Consider the following 19585-nt stretch of genomic DNA (forward strand, 5'->3'; position numbering starts at 1 on the left):
GGCACAGGGAAGGTGTGATTGAGATGTGGCTGGCAGAGCGTGGCACAGGGAAGGTGTGATTCAGATGTGGCTGGCAGAGCGTGGCACAGGGCGAGGTGTGATTGAGATGTGGCTGGCAGAGCGTGGCACAGGGCGAGGTGTGATTGAGATGTGGCTGGCAGAGCGTGGCACAGGGCGAGGTGTGATTGAGATGTGGCTGGCAGAGCGTGGCACAGGGCGAGGTGTGATTGAGATGTGGCTGGCAGAGCGTGCCATGTGGAAGGTGTGATTGAGATGTGGCTGGCAGAGCGTGGCACAGGGCGAGGTGTGATTGAGATGTGGCTGGCAGAGCGTGGCATGTGGAAGGTGTGACTCAGATGTGGCTGGCAGAGCGTGGCACAGGGCAAGGTGTGATTCAGATGTGGCTGGCAGAGTATGGCACAGGGCGAGGTGTGATTGAGATGTGGCTGGCAGAGCGTGGCATGTGGAAGGTGTGATTGAGATGTGGCTGGCAGAGCGTGGCACAGGGCGAGGTGTGATTCAGATGTGGCTGGCAGAGCGTGGCACAGGGCGAAGTGTGATTCAGATGTGGCTGGCAGAGCATGGCACAGGGCGAGGTGTGATTGAGATGTGGCTGGCAGAGCGTGGCATGTGGAAGGTGTGATTCAGATGTGGCTGGCAGAGCGTGGCACAGGGCGAGGTGTGATTGAGATGTGGCTGGCAGAGCGTGGCACAGGGCGAGGTGTGATTGAGATGTGGCTGGCAGAGCGTGGCACAGGGCGAGGTGTGATTGAGATGTGGCTGGCAGAGCGTGGCTTGTGGAAGGTGTGATTGAGATGTGGCTGGCAGAGCGTGGCATGTGGAAGGTGTGATTGAGATGTGGCTGGCAGAGTGTGGCGTGTGGAAGGTGTGATCTCAACATAGCTCCCACTCAGGCCACCGCTGCCACACCTCTCCATCCACCAGGGCCCCGCCCCCGCCATGGGTCTCCCCTGCATTGGTGATACCTCTGTTCTCCTCAGAACCTCGGCGCCTCTGGCAGCCCCCGCTCCCCACCCCACCCCACCCCCGCCCATCCTGTCCAGGGTGAGCAGAATCACATGGCAACTACAGACAGCAGGTCCCGCAGGTGGCTCCTGGCTGGTCAGAGGGCAGCAGGAGGAGGGCAGCAATGGGCCTGGACAAACATTCCACTCACGACAGCACCTGTGGCCCGTATAATCAACCCACAGACAGCCACAGCGGGCCTCCGTGCTAGTGTCTGAGACTCTAAACCAGGGCGGCTGCAAAGTGGCCTGTGCCGTGCTTGCCTCCCACCCTGGCTCACAGGAGGAGGACAGGCAGCATAGCCCGGCTTCAGTCTCTACATGAGGTCCCTGTTGAGCTCAGACCAGCATTGGGGGGGCGGGGGGGGGGGGGGGAGATGGGCTTCCTGTCACCGCACCTTAAGCCCAGAGACCACCAGCCCACAGACGCGTGGAGCCGTCCAACATCAGACAAGCTGCTGTCACTCACTGACAGTGCTGGCACAGGGGACACACCAAGCCAGGGACACAGCCAGAGCTGGAAGAGCAGCCCTCGAACACGAGAGACAGGCCAGGCAGGGCAGGACTCACAGCCAGGTTCTTGGGAGGCTGCCGTGGTGAATTATTAATTCCTGCCAGCAGCAGTGCCCTGTCCGCATCTTATTATGAAGCATTAATAATACAAGGAGCTAGAGGCGGTGGTGCCGGCCTCATCTGCAAACAAAAGCTGGTTCAGGGCCTGGGCGTGAAAAGCCACAGGCTACCAAATACGAAGCACAGCCAGGTTCATCCTCAGCTGGCAGTGAGGCTGGGGGGTCCGGGCAGCAGGGGCCAGCAGGCGCACGCCCCGCCCCACTGCCTCCGGCTGCACCCCCCCCCACCCCCCCGCCTCACTCCACCACACCCAGGAAGCACCGGTTTGCACCCAGGCCTCAGGCCTGGCCCAGGCACTCAACGGACCTTGGATGAAGGCCGCCACACTGACGAGGGCTCAGCTGGGGCCAGAGGTCACTGATGTGCACCCTGACCTCCCAGCCACGCCCTGCCTACCCCACCCCGTGTGGACATCCGGGGCCAGACCGAGCCTCCTCACACCTGCACCGAGGAGCTGGCCAAAACCCAGAGAAACCGATGAGAAAGGCAGCAACACGCAGGCTCTGGACAAGCTCCAGTACAGAGCCTGCTTGGCATGGGCCGGGCCCTGCCTGGTGGAGGGGTGGGGTTGATGGGGAGCGAGATGAGGAGACGGGAATCCAGCCCCAGGTCTGTGCCAGCCCGGCCTTCGTCCATGCACTCTCCGTCACCGAGGCTGGGGACAGTGCCAAGGGGGTCAGCGTACTCACGGGGTCCCTGAGCTCCTCGCTGTCCCGGGGCAAGGTCCGGGGCACCTTCAGGGGCAGCTCGTCCCCGCCCTCCGTGTCCGAGGCATTTGGGGACTCCGCCAGGTCGAGGAAGTCCTCCCGCTTGTGGCCTCTGAACCGGATCCGGTCCAGCCTCCTCAGCATGGTCAGCCTGGCGCTCCTCTGCCTCACCCGGACATGACGGACGGGCTCCCTGCAAGGGAGACGGCCTGCGTGGTCACTGCCCTGGCCGGCCAGGTCCAGGCCCCATGCCACGCCCAAAGGGAACGCCCGCCCCGGCCACAGACCTCTGCCTGGCCCCCGGGCACCCAGCACCTCAGCCCACAGAGCCTTCTAGCTGCTGAGGCTCCGCCCACCGCCTCCACCCCGGCAGGACCCAAGAATGCCGGCTCCTCACAGCCACAGGCACACCGAACGGTGCGAAGGGAACAGGAAGGAAGCTGACCGCTCGCCCAAAATGCCAGACACTGCGAGGAACGGGGGCACCCGGCTACGCGCTGCCTGCAGCCACCAAGGCCAGGCCTTGGCATCATAGCTGCTGCCTGAGTCCCTGGTTAGACCTGGTCCCACGTCCGCCCCTTCCCCACCTGCCCAACCCCCAGAGATGCCGTGCACATTTCTATCTGTTCCTAATCCTCAGGGTGCCCAGCAAAGCCTTGGCTGCTAGGGGATGGAGTTTGGACCCCACTTCCTCCACTGCTTCCTGCCCCCACCCTGAGTGTGGGGTGCTGGCCACTCTGAGCCTGACACCCACACAACCAGGGTGGGCAGGTTCACATAGCACCCTGAGCACTGGGTGCAAATTCACACACACGTGCACCTAGCATGGATGTTCCCAGGGTGTCCACTCCCCGCAGCAAAGCCCCTAACAAACCCCTGAATGTCAAGGGAGCAGGGGCCTGGCCATTCTTCCGGGTGGCCTCACTTCCGGGCCCACAGCAGGACGTGGCCAGCAGAGAGGGCCTTCAGTGCCTAGCAGAGGCCCACAGCTCCAGCAATCTGCCGCTTACTGCCTTTCTGAGCAAGTTTTTGCTCAGGGATGCCTGACAAGTATCTGGAGTCTGAGGAGACAAATACAGAGGTCCTCACCTGGGGCTAGGCCCAAAAAGCCACTGGAGTGAAGACATGGGGGCAGTGGGGCAGGGGGCCCCATGCAGCGCCAGGTGGGGCCAGGCAGGAAGAGCTTCCTGCCATCACACACTGAGGAGCCCAGCGACCTTCACACCCACAGCACCCAGGTGCCACGCTCCTCTCGGTTCCTCTGGGCTCCTCCCGGCTCCTCCCAGCTCCTCTCAGCATCACAGTCCAGGGCAAGATGAACAAGCAGAAGGGGCCCCAGAGCCCTTGGGACAATTGAAGCATGCAGTGTGTCCAAGCCAGCTCACCAGGAACACAAGGCAGTGTGACACTGGACACTGGACCGCAGGTAAAAGGGACCTCCACACAGCAGTGCCCTGGATGCTGGCAAAAGCCCAGGAGAGGGCAGTGCAGACACTGCCGGCCACATGACAACATGTCCCATACAGAACGTGGCATTCCAGAGGGACCTGAGAACAATGCATTCACAAAGATACCAACCAAAAGATAACTGTACTCCGCCAATGCCCAGAGAGGAGAAAGCCGGCTATATTAAGAGACTGAAAAATAATCCACAAAGTAACAGAATCTAATGGAACTGGACAAATGTAAAACACTTCCACTTAAGAATATTCACAATGAAATAGAGTACTGGCAGCTAATGTATTTTATAAAGGATCAGTGACTTCCTTACAAGAGATTAAGCAAAAGGGGGAGCACTACAAGGCTACCTCCTAACTTGGCCAAAGCCCAGACAGAGTTTCAGGATCCATAATTGTGAGGGTGTGGTGGAATGCACCTGTAATCCCAGCTTCTCAAGAGGTTGAGCCAGGAGGAAGGAGAGTTTGCAGCCACTTTGGTCAAAGTTAGTGAGACTATCTCAAAAACAAAATGCATTTATTTAATGCTGGTCCTGGGGCTTGAGCTCAGGGCCTAGATGCTCTCCTTTAGCTTTTTGCTCAAGGTTGTCATTCTACCACTTGAGCTACAGCCTTGCTTCCAGCTTTTTGGCGATGTATTGGAGAAAAATCTTACGGAATTTTCTGCCTGGGCTGGCTTTAAACCTTGATCCTCAGATCTCAGCCTCCTAAGTAGCTAGGATTATAGGTGTGAGCCACTAGCACCCAGCTCAAAAGCAATTAAAAAAAAATCTGCAGGGGAGGAGAGGTGAAACCTAGAATGCATGAGGCCCTGGGCTCCATCCTAGCAATGACACACACACACACACACACACACACACACACACACACACACACACACCGAGTCCATATACACACACACAGAGTCCATACACACACACACACACACACACACACACACACACACAGAGTCCATACACACACACAGACACACACACACACACACAGAGTCCATATACACACACACAGAGTCCATATACACACACAGAGTCCATATATACACACAGAGTCCATATACACACACAGAGTCCATACACACACACACACACACACAGAATCCATACACACACACACACACACAGAGTCCATACACACACACACACACACACACACAGTCCATACACACACACACACACACAGTCCATATACACACACACACACAGTGTCCATACACACACACACACACACAGAGTCCATACACACACACACATACACACAGAGTCCATACACACACACACACACACAGTCCATATACACACACACATAGTGTCCATACACACACACACACACACATACACACAGAGTCCATACACACACACACACACACACACACACACACACACACACACACACACACACACACAGTCCATACACACAGGTCCCATGAACTTGGGATTCTGCCTCTTCACTCTGACCCTCAGAATTCTCGGGCTAAATCCAAGACATAGCATATGGGATCTGCCGGGGGGGGGGGGGGGGGGGGGGAGGGGGGGGGCAATGGCCACTGTGAGTCACCCGTGCTCACCCAATGAGTTGTACACTGGGTCTAAGGTTCTGGAAAGTCCGCGTGGCCTCACACAGGATACCGATCATACACCTCACTTTCTGGTCACACTGCACTGCATGTGTGGAGGACGCAGGAAGGACTGGCCTGGCCTGGGTATCGGCTTCCTGCCTTGGGGGGTCGGTTTGCCAGCTGGGGGGTTCCCTGTCCTGGAGTGCTGGCTCTCTGCACTGGGGTGTCAGCACCCTGCCCTAGGGGCTTCCTGCCTTGGGGGTCGACTCCCTGTAACTGGGGGCTCCCAAGTCAGCTCAGGATGGTTTTCAGCAGCTCTTTCCAGGAGCCCTGAACCACTTCCATATTGTGCTCTCCTTCCCTTTTGGTGGTGGTGGGGGCTGAACTCTGCCTCCTGCTTGCTACGCCAGTGCTCTGCACTCCATTACACCCCTATCCCTATTTTGCTTTAGTTGTTTTCCCAAGACAGTTTCACGTTTCTGTCCAGACCAGCCTCAAATCATGACTCCCCTGCCTACTCCTGCACATCCAGGCTCCCCGGGCCTCCCTGAATGCCAGCTCTGCCTTCCTCTCCGCACGCAGCCTTGGCTATGGCTCTGACTTAGAAAAACAGGTAGGGGAGGTGTACCAACTTGAGGCCTACTTCCTTTTCTTCTGGAAATGTCTAGCCAGGGTTCCTGCTGCTGCTGGAAGACGCAGACTGAGGGAGGCTGCCAGCCCCTGAGGCCTGGGCACCCGGGCGGAGGCCCTGGCTGGCTCTGCCAGGGATGGAAGCCACCCTCGCTTGGAGCTCTCAGCTCCACGGCCCACTGAAGTCAGCAGTCTCGCTGGAGCTGGCCGCACGGGACGGGGATCCTGACTGCCACAATCAGAACCCAAGGCATGCCGGCTCCCTGTGGGAGCTCCTCCCACCACCCCTGGAGAGGGGGCATGGGGTCCCCAGGGACCCTCCGCCTAGAATACCTACCCCTTGCCCCAAACATTTGAGCTCCTCAAGAAGACAAACTCTTAGTCAGTGGCTCACACCTGTAATCCCAGCTACTCAGGAAGCTAAGATCAGAAGATTAAGGTTTGAATCCAGACAGGCCCAAAAAAAGCCCATGAGATTCTACCTCTCATTAACCATCAAAATGCCAGCCCAGAAACATGGCTAAAGTGGTGAGCAGGAGCACTGAGCAAAGAAGTGTGAGTGTGAGGCCCTGAGCTCCAGCCTCCATCGACAAAAACAACGGAAAGACCAAATCTTCATGCAGCCGTGAGAAAGGACCACTCACTGCCCCGAGCGAGCCACAGACGGGGGGCCCCCTGCTTATCCATGGGGGTCCTGCCTCCAGGTCAGCACCGCCGGGCTGGGCTGAGGAGGAGCCACCCCATTTCAAGAGGACCTCGTCTTGGTACTAGCTGCAATGACCCTATATTTTTCTTTTTTTGGGGGGGGGAAAGGGTGGGTCGTGGGGCTTGAACTCTGGGCCTGGGCGCTGTCCCTCAGCTCTTCAGCTCAAGGCTGGCGTTCTACCACTTGAGCCACAGCACCACTTCTGGTTTGTTGGAGATAAGAGTCTCACAGACTTTCTTGCCCAGGCTGGCTTTGAACCTTGATCCTCTGATCTCAGCTCCTAAGGAGCTAGGATTACAGACGTGAGCTACCGGTGCCCAGCTCCTTTTTTCAATTAAAGCTGTTTTCACAGAGTCCAGACAGGCATGAATATGGGGGGACACACACCCCAATGAGGCCACCCGAGAGCCCCATCCCAGATGAGGTCTCAGAGACCAGACCAGCACCAGGCCAAGGATGCCCCAGGTTTTACTGCACCTGCTGTCCCGAGTGGTGCTGCCCTGTGACCCCTCTGCCCCCAGACCTCCCAAGGCACGGCTGCCCAGTCCCCCCTCCCCCCAGTCCTAGGGAGGAAGGTGGGTTCTCAGCCCACAGCCCATTGCTGTCCCTGGGATGTGCCCTCCCGGCGTGCCCACAGCCCTCAGCTCCCCCAGCCCACACCCCCTCCCCTGTCCTGTCGAGTCCCATGCACAGAGGGGCCTCCACCCTCCAGCAGCTACACCGGGGTCCTCACAAACTAACCAACCTTCTAGAAGGGAGTGGCTTTCTCTAGTGGAGAAGACTCCAGGAGAGTTGGCACTGTGCACCCACTGCCAGGAGCGTGGAGAGGGCAGCAGGCTCCCTGCTCCCCAGCTCCTGAGCTCTAGGGTACCCCACTGGCCCCCCCACCCCCCAAAGTCCAGCCTGCTCACCCCGCAGCCCAGACACTGCTGTGGAAACCTCCGGGGCTCCCAGCAGCACAGAGCAGGCAATGTCTGGGAACCGTACTTGGGAACCTCAGAGGCCTTTATTTCCCCTCCCAGGTCCAAAACAAAACATAAAACTCGGGCCTCGGGCGCTTGCCTGGGCCACAGCTCCTCCAGCATCCCTGGCTGCCCAGAGCCTTTCTTTGAGTCCTGAATCCACGTGCTGTGCCCGCAGCCCAGCCAACCCCAGGCCAGGACCTGGCTACGCCCCTCACCCCCAGCTGCTGGCTCCCCCACCCATCCGCTTTCCATATGAAGCAACCCTCAAGACTGCCACACTGGGGAGGAAGGGGCGGGAGGGGGACTCACACAGTCAGACATGGAGCAAGACCCAAAGTCCGGCCTCTGCCAGCTCCCAGGCTTTGGGGGAAGATAGCCCCTAAACTCTGAGACCAGAAAGGCTTGGAAACATGGCGGCTCCCAGGAGGCAACTGGAGGGAGCACAGGGCTGGAGCAACATGTGGTTCCTAAGGCGGTGCAGATCAAGAAGGAGGTCAACAACGGCATGACCTCGGCCAAGATCCAGTCAACAGCAGACCAATGCCCTCCCCACAACCACCCTGCCCCCCAAGGGCCAGACCCAAGGACCCAGTGCACACACAGCTCCCATCAGCTGGCCTCACGTCCCAGCCAGTCTGGGTCCCTAAGGCCTACCAGGGGGCTTACGGTGTGACCTCTGACCCTGACCCTAACACCAGCCCTTCGCTACGGTTGTTCCAGCACTGGGCTCAACTCCCCCAGCCTGATTATACCTCAGGTCTGCAGCTGAGCTGTCAGCTGGTCCCACATGTCACCGGGAGAACCCGGGGAGCACACACCTCTGGAGAGTGGACAGAGAACTCAGAAGTAACCAGACTCAGGATTCCACAGCCTCTGCCTTCTTATCTGATTTAAGGTTTACATACTTTCATCTTGACTATGGCCAGCTCACAGAATATTCCTAAAAGCCTGGCAACCAATCAGCTCTCGAGGGGTGGGGCAGCTGTGTCCAGGACCCCTCCTCTCAAGCGGTCCCGTCACCAGGGAGCAGGGCTCAGTGAGCGTCCACAGCCTCCCGCCCCCCCCCCCCCCGCCCCTCACCCCCTGGCAGGTGTCATACAGAGCAGACAATCCCCGAGAGGCCAGCAGGCACCAGGCACGTGCTGGAGGCGCCCGCAGGGTATCTGCGCAGGAAGGGGCACTTGCAAGGAATGCCATTCCAGAAACAGCAGGGTGCAGAGGCCTCTCTGACTCCTGTCCCCAGGGAGGGGAACACTGGCCAAGACAGGCACTGGTTTTCAGCTCCCGTGGGTCACCAGCATGGCACTCCCAGGGCGGTGACGGCCTTGCCTGTGACAGCCCAGGGGAGTGAGGCCGAGAGTCTGAGGTTATCTCAAACTCCACCACTCCCAGAATCCAACTGGGACCCATCCTGGGGTCCTCTCGGGGGACAGGAAGGGTGATAAGGTGGCTGTGGGGTTGGAGGGGAAGGAAACAGGACACAAACAAGCTTCACCTGGAGCCCAAGACAAGGAGGTCACGCAGGAAGAGCTCGCCCCCCCCCCCCCCAGCCGCCCAAGCCAGCTCCCAGAGCCTGTCCCGTCCCCACCCTGGACAGAGCAGCCACCTGCCCAGGGTGCAGAGTGAGATTTCTCCAGCCAGGCTGCCCAGCGGCCGAGCCCTCCTGAGCTGTTCCTTGGCCTCTGGGTGGGGAAGAGAGCACCTGGCCCCCGTGGAGACACGGCATCAGCCCAGGTAAAGGATGGCTAAAGTGTTCTGGGGACCCCGGCACCGCACCCTCCCTTCCCCTGGTCCTCTGAGGGCCATGAAGCCTGCCTGGGGCCCAGTCTCCTGACACTCTGAAATCTGGGTCTATAGTAAAGCATTGGTGACTGCAATGACAATGGCAGAGTCCCCCTGAAGCCGAGAGCCAGCTTCGTGCCCAACACTGGGTTCCCCCACCCCCCGGGCGCCCCGCACCTGCACAGCTGCAGGACTTGACTTCCAGCGGCAGCTCCCGCGGCTGCCAAGTGTCCCTGCCCCCCAGGAATCTGGGACTGAGACACAGCCACCCAGCCACAGGTCTCCACCCTGCATCCTGCAGCTTCCAGCCCAAGGCACTGCCACCTTCAGCAGGGCCTCCTGCCACGGACAGACCCAGCACCCCTCAATCGATGACAGGACATCCATGAGCCAGAGAATCACAGCAGGTCAAATCAATGGGCAGCACGCACCACTCAGCACGGAGGGTGGGAGGCAGCCCCAAGGGCCCGGCCCTCCTGGACAGTGCCCTCTGTCTGCCAAGGGCGGCCCTGCAGCAGCGGGCAGCACCATCCATGCCCTGCCACCCAACTCCACTGACCACAGCAGCAAAGCCCTACAGATGTCATCAAAGAAAGGTCCCACAGCCAAACCCCAACAAACAGGACCAAAAACACACAACCACCCAGAGCATGCCACCCTCTACTGCACCCCAAGACTGGTGCAGCACGGGAGAACAGTAAAAACAAGTCAAAACAAAACCTGTAGTTCCTACCAACATTCCCCAAAACACTAACCTACAAATAAAACTGCACTGTTTTGTCCTAATTAAAACCACCGAGAAAATCAGTGAAACGAGGGAGAGAGGGCTAGAGAGAGGGAAGGAGAGAAAAAGGGAAGGAGGGAGGGAGGGAGAGAGGCAAAGAAGAAAGGAGGGAAGGAGGGTGGGGAAAAGGGAAGAAGGAAGGGGAGGAGGGAAGGAAGGAGGGGAAAGAGGGAAGGAGGGAGGGAAGGAGGGAAGGGCATGCCTCTTCACCTTTGAACCTGAGATCCTGACTCACCACATCTCCCTCCACGGCTCTTCGGCCTCAGACCCTTTAACCCTTGGGAGACGGAGCCTCCTGAACAGAGGCACAGCGACCAGGCTTTCCGATCGCCCTCCTTCACAACACACGTCCTGCCAGTACCACACGGTGGGCGGGCGAGAGTCTGCGCGCCGCCCGTGCGCTGTGCCAGGCCCACACCTGGCTCCTGGAGGCGGGAAGAGGCTCTGGCCTCCAGCAGCACCAGGACCTCCTGCTCCTGCCTGTGGAGCTCCTTCTCAGCCCTGTGGGCCCAGAGCCCAGAACCCACAGCTCTGGCTACAGCCTCCTCGGGAGGGCAGGACTTAAAGCAGGCCTGGAGACCTGGCTGGACCAGATGAACAGGTTGTGGGCCAGCACCACGGAGGGTGGTGATGTGCTGAGTCCTCCTAGAGACAGCGTGGAGTCAGTGTGCAGCCGGCCCAGGTCCCCAGCGGCGGTGGAAAGTGCCCCAGGGGACAGGAGGGCTGCCACGGGACGACTATAGCCAGGAAGAGCCAGGGCCCGGAACCCCCCGGGACCCCAGCATCCACCCACACGAGACAGGGTGCTCGTCCCACACCACGCCTCACACTGCCCCGTGCCAAATGGCCTCATGCCAGGCCACCTGGCCACACACACACCTAAAGACACTGATACCATCGACCACAGCAATGCGACTGAACCAGACAAGACTACGCCCAGGCAGCCCTGCTCCCGGGGAGCAAGTGTCCTGTGGTCAGTGCAGGCCAAGCAGCAGAGAAGCTGCCCCGTGACTTTCACCTCTGATCTCTCCGCACAGGAACGACCTGGACCTGTAAGGACTGATTTGACGACGAGCCCCACAGTGGACGTGGGAAGAGGAAACGCGTCTTCACGTGCTGGTAGACACTTACAGAAAGCAGCAGCCGGCTCAGTCGGAGCTGTGGTCAGAAAAGGCACGCATTTGCCGCCTGCACAGCCTTTGGCTAGTTCCTGCCCCTTCCTCGACCTGTGCCTCAGCTTCCCCAAGTGGGTTGGGAAGGCAGCCAAAGTGAGAAAGAGTGCTGGAGTTGCTCGGGCCAGAGGACACCTAGAGGACTGAGCTCAGCACCGCCCCGGATAGGCTGTGCCTGGTACCTGTCAGCCTCGTACCTGCCGGGCAGGATAACCGCCTCCTACACCGCCAGGGCTCTGCGGTTCTCTGCTTTTGAGTGTGGGCCTCCTGACGTGGCCTGGCTCGGGGACCGGCCCATGCCGCACCCAGGCTGACCCAGCAGGATGCCAGACATCACCTGGCCTTTACGATGCACCGCCAGCCTCTGGGCACCATGTGTGGCTTGAAGGAGAGACCCACAGCCCAGGAGACCTGAGCAGGGAGAGACATCTACCTGGGAAAGCAACCCAAATAAAAACCTGTTCTGAGCCGGGTGAGGTGGCTCACACCTGTAATCCTAGGGACTCCGGAAAGCCTGTGAGATTCTGATCTCCAATTAACTACCGAAAAGCCAGAAGTGAAACTGTGGCTCAAGTGGTAGAGTGCCATCCTCCAGTAAAAAGCTAAGGGACGACGCCTAGGCCCTAAATTCAATCTCTTGTACCAGCACATTAAAAAACAACGACAACAAAACTTATGAAGCAGACAGAGAGGGCTATGCTTAGTCAGGTCTACCCATAAAGAGCAGTCGAGGCCCCCAGAGAGGCTGTCAGATAATCCTATCACTCAAAACAGCACAGATTCACCTCCACCTGTCCCAGCCACAGCTCAGAAAGGCAGGCCTGCATACCTGCCTCTCCTGGCAGGAGGCAAGCAATCTAAAGCAAGCTTCCCTGGGGTGGTCGGGGAGAAAGGAGCAGGAGAATTCAGTCATGGCTCTGTGGACCTCCATGCTGGAATTTATGACGTTTCGCTGAGATTTCCTTCTCCACTAAAAATGTTTACAAAAAGGAAGCAATGGAGTTAAGAATGCTAACATGTTAACTTCAGTAATCATTATTCTCAGACTCTGGAAACAGAGTGGATAGAATCAATTCCCTTCATATATTTGTTCAAATGCCTTTTTTTTTCTTTTTTGCAAACCCACATGGAGATAGTTCTAATTTAGGTTACATTGGGGGAAAATAAGCACGGAAGAGAGCTTCTATCTTCTAATTACACAGGATTTAGGACAAAATATTCATGGACTTGATGCAGAAATACTTTATAAATAGGTCACAATAGGCTCCTTTCATTGCCAAAATTCTTCACACCCAATGTAACACAGGCAACTCTTACATATAGAAACTGGCCTCAGCTTAGAAAGCCTACAGCCCCTCCTCCGGGCCCGCCACACCCTGGAAGGGCCCACTAGCCACCAAAATACCTGGCACTACAGCTTCCAAAAGACAACTACAGGGCTGGGAAGGTGGCTCAGTGGTAGAGTGCTCGCCTTGCATGCATGAGGCCCTGGGTTCAATTCCTCAGCACCACATAAGCAGAAAAAGCCGGAAGTGGTGCTGTGGTGCTGTGGCTCCAGTGGTAGAGCGCTAGCCTTGAGCTGAAGAGCTGAGGGACAGCGTCCAAGCCCAGAGTTCAGGCCCCACGACCAACCAAAAAAAAAAAAAAAAGACAACTACAGGGCAGGGCACATGCCCATCTCTGGGAGCATCAGAACTCATAGCCCCTGGGAGGAAGTCTGGCTTGGAGGTAGGGGCTCTTCCTGGACCCAAGAACACCCAGCACCTGACCGCCCAGGCCACTGCACACAGCCTCTGCCCCGGGCAGTCCCCATGTGAATGAACCCCACCCGGAGAAGCACTGAGTGCTTGCCTTGTGAATCAGCACAGCAAGCCTTCCCACTCACACTGGACTATTTTTAATCCTCCAATTAGGTACCCAATTGTTAAAAAATACAACCTCGCCTAACTTAAAGAAACAATACTTGTCAATGAAGTCAGCCAGGGGGTGGAGAAGGTCCATCCGGCTGAGAGGACAGCCCACCTGCTAGAGGGCCTGCCTGGGTCCTGGCGGCCGAGCCAGGCCCTGGGGACAGGCTTGGGTCAGGTGGCCTGCACTGGCTGCTCAGCCGTGCTGTGGTGCCGAGAGCTTAGGACTGGGGAGGGGGGGGGGGGCGGTTCTTGGATGGTTCTGGACCCAATGTGCCCTCAACGCCATCTCCTTTCTGACTGTCCCTAGCAACCACAGGGGGAGTGGGGAGGGAGGCACAGGCCTCTCCAAGGAAACGAAGAGTTGCTGTCAGCATCCCCTTGGACTGGCTTGAATAGATCAGGGTCTAAACCAACAAACCCCAATTGCCAACACAGAGCAGCGGTAACTTTCCTAAGTCCCTGATAAGAGAATTTAAGGTAGCGGGGGCCTGGGGGTCTCCAGGCAGACCCCCGCTGCAGGCAGGGAGGGCAGCAGCTCCATGGGCTGCTCTGGGCTCCCTCACCCACTATGAGGCCTGCCTGCCCGCTGCTCACCGCGCCCAGCCTTTCTCCCGTGGCAGCCGGCACTCAATTGACTCCGGCCCTCACCAAGACATGGCAGGTATCATAGCCACCAGCAAAGGTGCCCATCAAGACTCACCTGGCAGCAGCCCTGGCCTGGTCACACCAGAGACAGGACCTTCTCCCTGCTGGCCATCCTGGCCCACCCAGGCCCCTGGTCAGCAGAGTGACCAAGACTGGTCAGAGGGCACAGGCAGAGGGTGCAGGGGCCCTCGGCAGGGCTGTGAGGTGGGCCGCGAAGAGCTACGGTGCACCCCAAAGCCACAAGAAGGGGTGAAGACACACTGAGGCCTTGAAGGCCATAAACCACCGTGGGGCTGAGGGGTGATGGGGGCCCAAGGAGCACAGCCAGGATCTGCCAGCTCCCGAGGGGCCACGTGACAGGGGGGGGGTGGGGGAGTCCAGCCACCTCCTACCCTGGGCCCAGCAGGAGTTCAGATAATGGAACCGCTCCCTCCTTCCTCTTGAGACAACCTCAGGCAGTCCAGCCCTACAAGACCACTCTACTACAATAAGCAGAGATACCCAGACCCCACCCCACTGACATCCCCTGACTCATGAGGTTCCAGGACCCCGTCTGACATGAGACCCCAGGACCCAGGACCCCCTGTGGCAGCATGGACCCCAGGACCCAGGACCCTCTGTGACAGAATGGACCCCAGGACCCAGGACCCCCTGTGACAGTGAGACCCCAGGACCCAGGACCCCCTGTGGCAGCATGGACCCCAGGACCCAGGACCCCCTGTGACAGTGAGACCCCAGGACCCAGGACCCCCTGTGACAGCATGGACCCCAGGACCCAGGACCCCCTGTGACAGTGAGACCCCAGGACCCAGGACCCCCTGTGACAGTGAGACCCCAGGACCCAGGACCCCCTCTGGCAGCATAGACCCCAGGACCCAGGACCCCCTGTGACAGCATGGACCCCAGGACCCAGGACCTCCTGTGACAGCATGGACCCCAGGACCCAGGATCCCCTCTGGCAGCATGGACCCCAGGACCCAGGACCTCCTGTGACAGCATGGACCCCAGGACCCAGGACCCCCTGTGACAGTGAGACCCCAGGACCCAGGACCCCCTCTGGCAGCATGGACCCCAGGACCCAGGACCCCCTGTGACAGCATGGACCCCAGGACCCAGGACCCCCTGTGACAGCATGGACCCCAGGACCCAGGACCCCCTGTGACAGCATGGACCCCAGGACCCAGGACCCCCTGTGACAGTGAGACCCCAGGACCCAGGACCCCCTGTGACAGCATGGACCCCAGGACCCAGGACCCCCTCTGGCAGCATGGACCCCAGGACCCAGGACCCCCTGTGGCAGCATGGACCCCAGGACCCAGGACCCCCTCTGGCAGCATGGACCCCCCAGGCACAAGGGCAGGTGTGCTTGAAGGATGCTCCGTAACTTCTAGGGGGCAACTGCCTGCCAGGACTCTGGGGAGGTCTGGGCCCAGGAAAACGTCCTGTGGTTCTGTGAGCCCGGTGGCAGGTGGCCTGCCCCAGCGCAGCCTGGTGCTGTCCTGCCGCCCGTGCTGCCCGGCACCTGCTTAGCCCCGCAACCTGCAGTGTCAAGAGCCCAAGAGCATCCTGCTGTCACACCTTGCTCTGGAGGCCAAGGGCTGTCATGAGCCCAGACCCAGCTCTCCCCCCTGGCCCGGAGCGGGAGGGCTTAGCTCCAGCCTGGCCTGGCCCACGGGCCCGCTCAGCCTCCCCAAACCTTTTGGGACCATCAAGACCTGGCCCAAGGGACCCTGGAGGAGGCTGGGGGAGGAGGCAGGGCACGGGAGCAGGACTGGGCAGGAGGCCTGAGGAAGGCAGGGCAGGCGGCCTCAGCTGTGAGGGGACGGCCACCCAGCCCCCACTCTGGATGGACACTTCTCAAGTGCACAGCCAACTAATGGCTGCAGGGGCCTTTCAAGAGCTTAGAGCGGTTGGCCGGAGGCCTGCTCCTCTTTTTCCTGCCTCTCTAGCAGCCTGGTACGCCCCTCCCCAGACGACAATGTGAACAAGACACTGGCCCTGGGCACTGCTGCCCTCATTACGTGGCATGCAGGGCCCAGGACCAGCACTGCAGCTGTGGCCTGCTTCCCTCATGGGTCACAGGCAGGACTCTGTGTGGCCCCCAGACACCCTCGCCAGCAGCAGAGAGGTCTGTGGGGCCGATTTCCCAGGCTGGCCCGACCTGAGACTCAAAATTCTAGATGCCCAGCTTGGAGCTGCTCAGGCAGCTCCAATGAGATGGTAAAAGCCACCCGCTCCACCTCCACCCAACCTTCCTTGTCCCTCCCAGACCAGGCCTGGCCCCCTGCCCCTGCGCCTCTGGACACCAGTAAGGGGAGGAGAGTGAGCACCTCAGGGAAGAGGGGGTCAGCCTCAGTGCCATCTCCCACGGCTCCGCCCTGGGGCTACCGTGAGTGACTCATCGCTCACTTCCTCTCCACACAGCAGCCTCCCCCGCCAAGACACTCCTGTGCCCCCCCACCTGAGGGCAGTGGGCCCTCAGGGTCAGCCACGGCCATCAGCGAAGGTCAGCCCTGGGGGTCCACACCCTGCCCCCTCTCCCCACCCCACCTTCTTTCTCTTCTGCTCACCGTATTTAAACCTTCTGGTGGCGTGCTTGTGGAGTGATTCACACCTCCCCCTACACACTCCAGCAACGGCTGTTCAGCAAAATGTCACCTTCCTTCTGGTCCAGGGATGGTGAGGCGGGCCAGCCCTGTGTTCCTCCAGGCCAAGCCCCGAGGACCCACCCCACGCACTCGCCGGCTGCCGGGGGCCTCGCAGGCACTCTGCCGCTCTCCTCAGTCAACAGAAGAGGAACTACGCCGCAGAAGCCCACGTGAGACCCCAGACGAGTGCCAGAGGGCGCATGAGTGTCCATCCCGACAGCTGGCCTTTCTGTGGCTTCCCCCACCTGCCCACACACGCAGGCCTCGCGGGCTCACGTCTCAGATGCCATCTTGGGGAATGACCCACGCAGTTCCCAGCAGAGATCACAGGCTGCCCAGCTGAGAGTCCCCTCCCAGGGGCCCTGGCTCACCACAGCCCAGCAGTGATGTCGGCTCAGCTGAGAGCTCCTCCACCCAAGGGGTGCTGCCCACCCTGCTAGGATTACAGGGGTCTCGCTGTCCAACCCAGGCTGTCCTTGAACTCTGATTTCTCCTGCTTCATTCTCCACAATGCTGGGATTGCAGGCGTGCACCATCATGCCCAACCTATGTAAGTCCTTTTTAGCAACTCAGCTTGCTTCAGAATTTTATTTTACTTATTTAAGGCCTGGGTACTGTCCTTGACCGTTCTCCTACTTGAGGCTAGTGCGTTACTATGCCAGTCTGGCTTTTTGCTAAGGATGAGTTTCACAGATTCTTCTTCCTCTGGGAGAAGGCTTTGAGCTGCGATCCTCAGATCTCAGCCTCCCGAGTAGCCAAGATTACAGGCGTGAGCCCCCAGCACTCAGTGGCTTCAAAATTTTGAATGCCAAATGTCCACGCTCATGGACCATGACGAAAGGAAACCTTGCTGAGCTGTGACTCCCGTCCTCAGGCCCCACGAGCCAAGCACCAGCGCCCTCCCCAGGCTGTAGTGCAGGAGAGGATGAGTCCTCGCTGGTCCAGCCAATGTCACCTGGGGCTGCTTTCCCAAGCAAGCAGGTAGGCAGGCAGGTGGGCACTGCGCTCAGCGTGCGCACACACGGTCAGCAGGTGGACACTCTGGGAAGCCAAACACCTGCTCCACATGCCCACAGGTGGTCAGCAGACGGACACTCTGGGAAGCTGGGCACCCCATCCCACATGCCCACATGTGGTCAGCAGGTGGACACTCTAGGAAGCTGGGCACCCCATCCCGCATGCCCACATGTGGTCAGCAGGTGGACACTCTGAGAGTCCAAACACCTGCTCCACATGCCCACAGGTGGTCAGCAGACGGACACTCTGGGAAGCTGGGCACCCCATCCCGCGTGCCCACACATGGTCAGCAGGTGGACACTCTGGGAAGCTGGGTACCTGCTCCACATGCCCACACATGGTCAGCAGGTGGACACTCTGGGAAGCCGGGTCCTCAGACACAATCCAGCCCTAAACCCAGCAACCACACAGGCAGACAGAGCCTCTCCAGGTCAGTGCCCCCTGTGATGGATGGCCTGACCATCACAGGAGGAGCAGGCTACGGGTGTCAGCGTACAGAGCGGGGAGGGCCAAACACAGCCTGTGCCTGGACAGGGCACCTGCGGCAGAGGGAGACCTAAGCAGCACAACCCCCAGCAGGCAGCCCTGGGCCAGGTATGGGTGGAAAGGGCCCTCACTGGCCTCAACCAAGGAAGGGCCACTCAGAAGGGCAGCCCTGGGCAGCCCTCACAGAGACCTTGCTCACACCCCTCCCACCCCCAGGCATAAGAACTCACACCCCCCCCTTCCACCCCCAGGTACAAGAGTTCACACCCCTCCACCCCCCAGGCACAAGAGCCCACACCCCTCCACCCCCAGACACAAGAGCTCACGCCCCTCCACCTCCACCCCCAGGCACAAGAGCCCACGCACCTCCACACCCAGGCACAAGAGCCCACGCCCCTCCTCCCACCCCCAGGCACAAGAGACCACGCCCCTCCTCCCACCCCCAGGCACAAGAGCCCACGCCCCTCCTCCCACCCCCAGGCACAAGAGACCACGCCCCTCCTCCCACCCCCAGGCACAAGAGCCCACACCCCTCCACCCCCAGACACAAGAGCTCACGCCCCTCCACCTCCACCCCCAGGCACAAGAGCCCACGCACCTCCACACCCAGGCACAAGAGCCCACGCCCCTCCACACCCAAGCACAAGAGCCCACGCCCCTCCACCCCCAGGCACAAGAGACCACGCCCCTCCTCCCACCCCCAGGCACAAGAGACCACGCCCCTCCTCCCACCCCCAGGCACAAGAGCCCACGCCCCTCCACCCCCAGGCACAAGAGACCACGCCCCTCCACCCACCCCGAGACACAAGAGCCCAAGCTCCTCCACCCCCAGGCACAAGAGCCCAGGCCCTGCTCTCAGCAGCTCCTGGCCGGCCCCACCGGCTTGCTGAGACTCCCCACGGGCTGGGGAACGTGGGAGTGGAGGGAGGCCGGAGCCTTCAGGAGACCCTGCCAGCCCTGTCTCCACAGCACTGGTGGGCTCTGCGCCCCCAGAAGCTGGGAACAAACACTGTGGGCCAGGCTCTAGGATGTGGGATGGAAGCGGGCCTCGCAGGCCCCACACCAGCCTGAGTGACACCAGGAAGGCAAGCAAGCGGCCGAGGCCTCAGCCAGCCTGGACGCCCCGACGCCAGCCCCTGTACAGGGGCTCCTGTCCTCACTCTCACAGCATCACAGGCTGATCCTGAAAACCCTGCTTGAAGCGGGCCACACCAGCCCAGCGTATGGCAACACGCCCCTCCCCCACATGCCGGGGAGGCCTGTGCACCCGGCCCTCTCTGGGGTGCCAGCAGGGGGACCCCAGGCATGAACACAGTGCAGTCCACATGCCACTCCAGCACCTGGGCAGCGTCACCTGCTACGGCACCCCCAGGGCATATCACTTTCATATCAAGCAGCAAACAAGAGCCCAGGCCCACACCCGCCCTGCTCCCCAGCCTCGCACAGGGGATGCCCGCCTGGCC

General features: G+C 60.0%; 1 protein-coding gene across 2 annotated transcripts in view; it reads right to left on the reverse strand.

Moving 5' to 3' along the window:
- Gramd4 (GRAM domain containing 4) overlaps nucleotides 1–19585 on the reverse strand; it is a 68692-nt gene that overhangs the window by 42402 nt on the left and 6705 nt on the right. Inside the window, exons 1-2 of one of the 2 annotated variants that reach the window (XM_042697984.1) lie at nucleotides 6113–6116; nucleotides 2348–2558 (exon numbers count right to left, since the gene is read on the reverse strand). In XM_042697984.1, the coding sequence (XP_042553918.1) occupies nucleotides 2348–2509 (162 nt within the window). In that variant the 5' untranslated portion in view covers nucleotides 2510–2558; nucleotides 6113–6116. Of the gene's footprint in view, nucleotides 1–2347; nucleotides 2559–6112; nucleotides 6117–19585 lie in introns of those variants that run through there. The other variant, XM_042697983.1, reaches the window with a different exon arrangement.

Source organism: Dipodomys spectabilis, unplaced genomic scaffold (genome assembly GCF_019054845.1).
Source record: "Dipodomys spectabilis isolate Male_0828 unplaced genomic scaffold, ASM1905484v1 ptg000230l, whole genome shotgun sequence".
Taxonomy (NCBI): Eukaryota; Metazoa; Chordata; class Mammalia; order Rodentia; family Heteromyidae; genus Dipodomys; species Dipodomys spectabilis.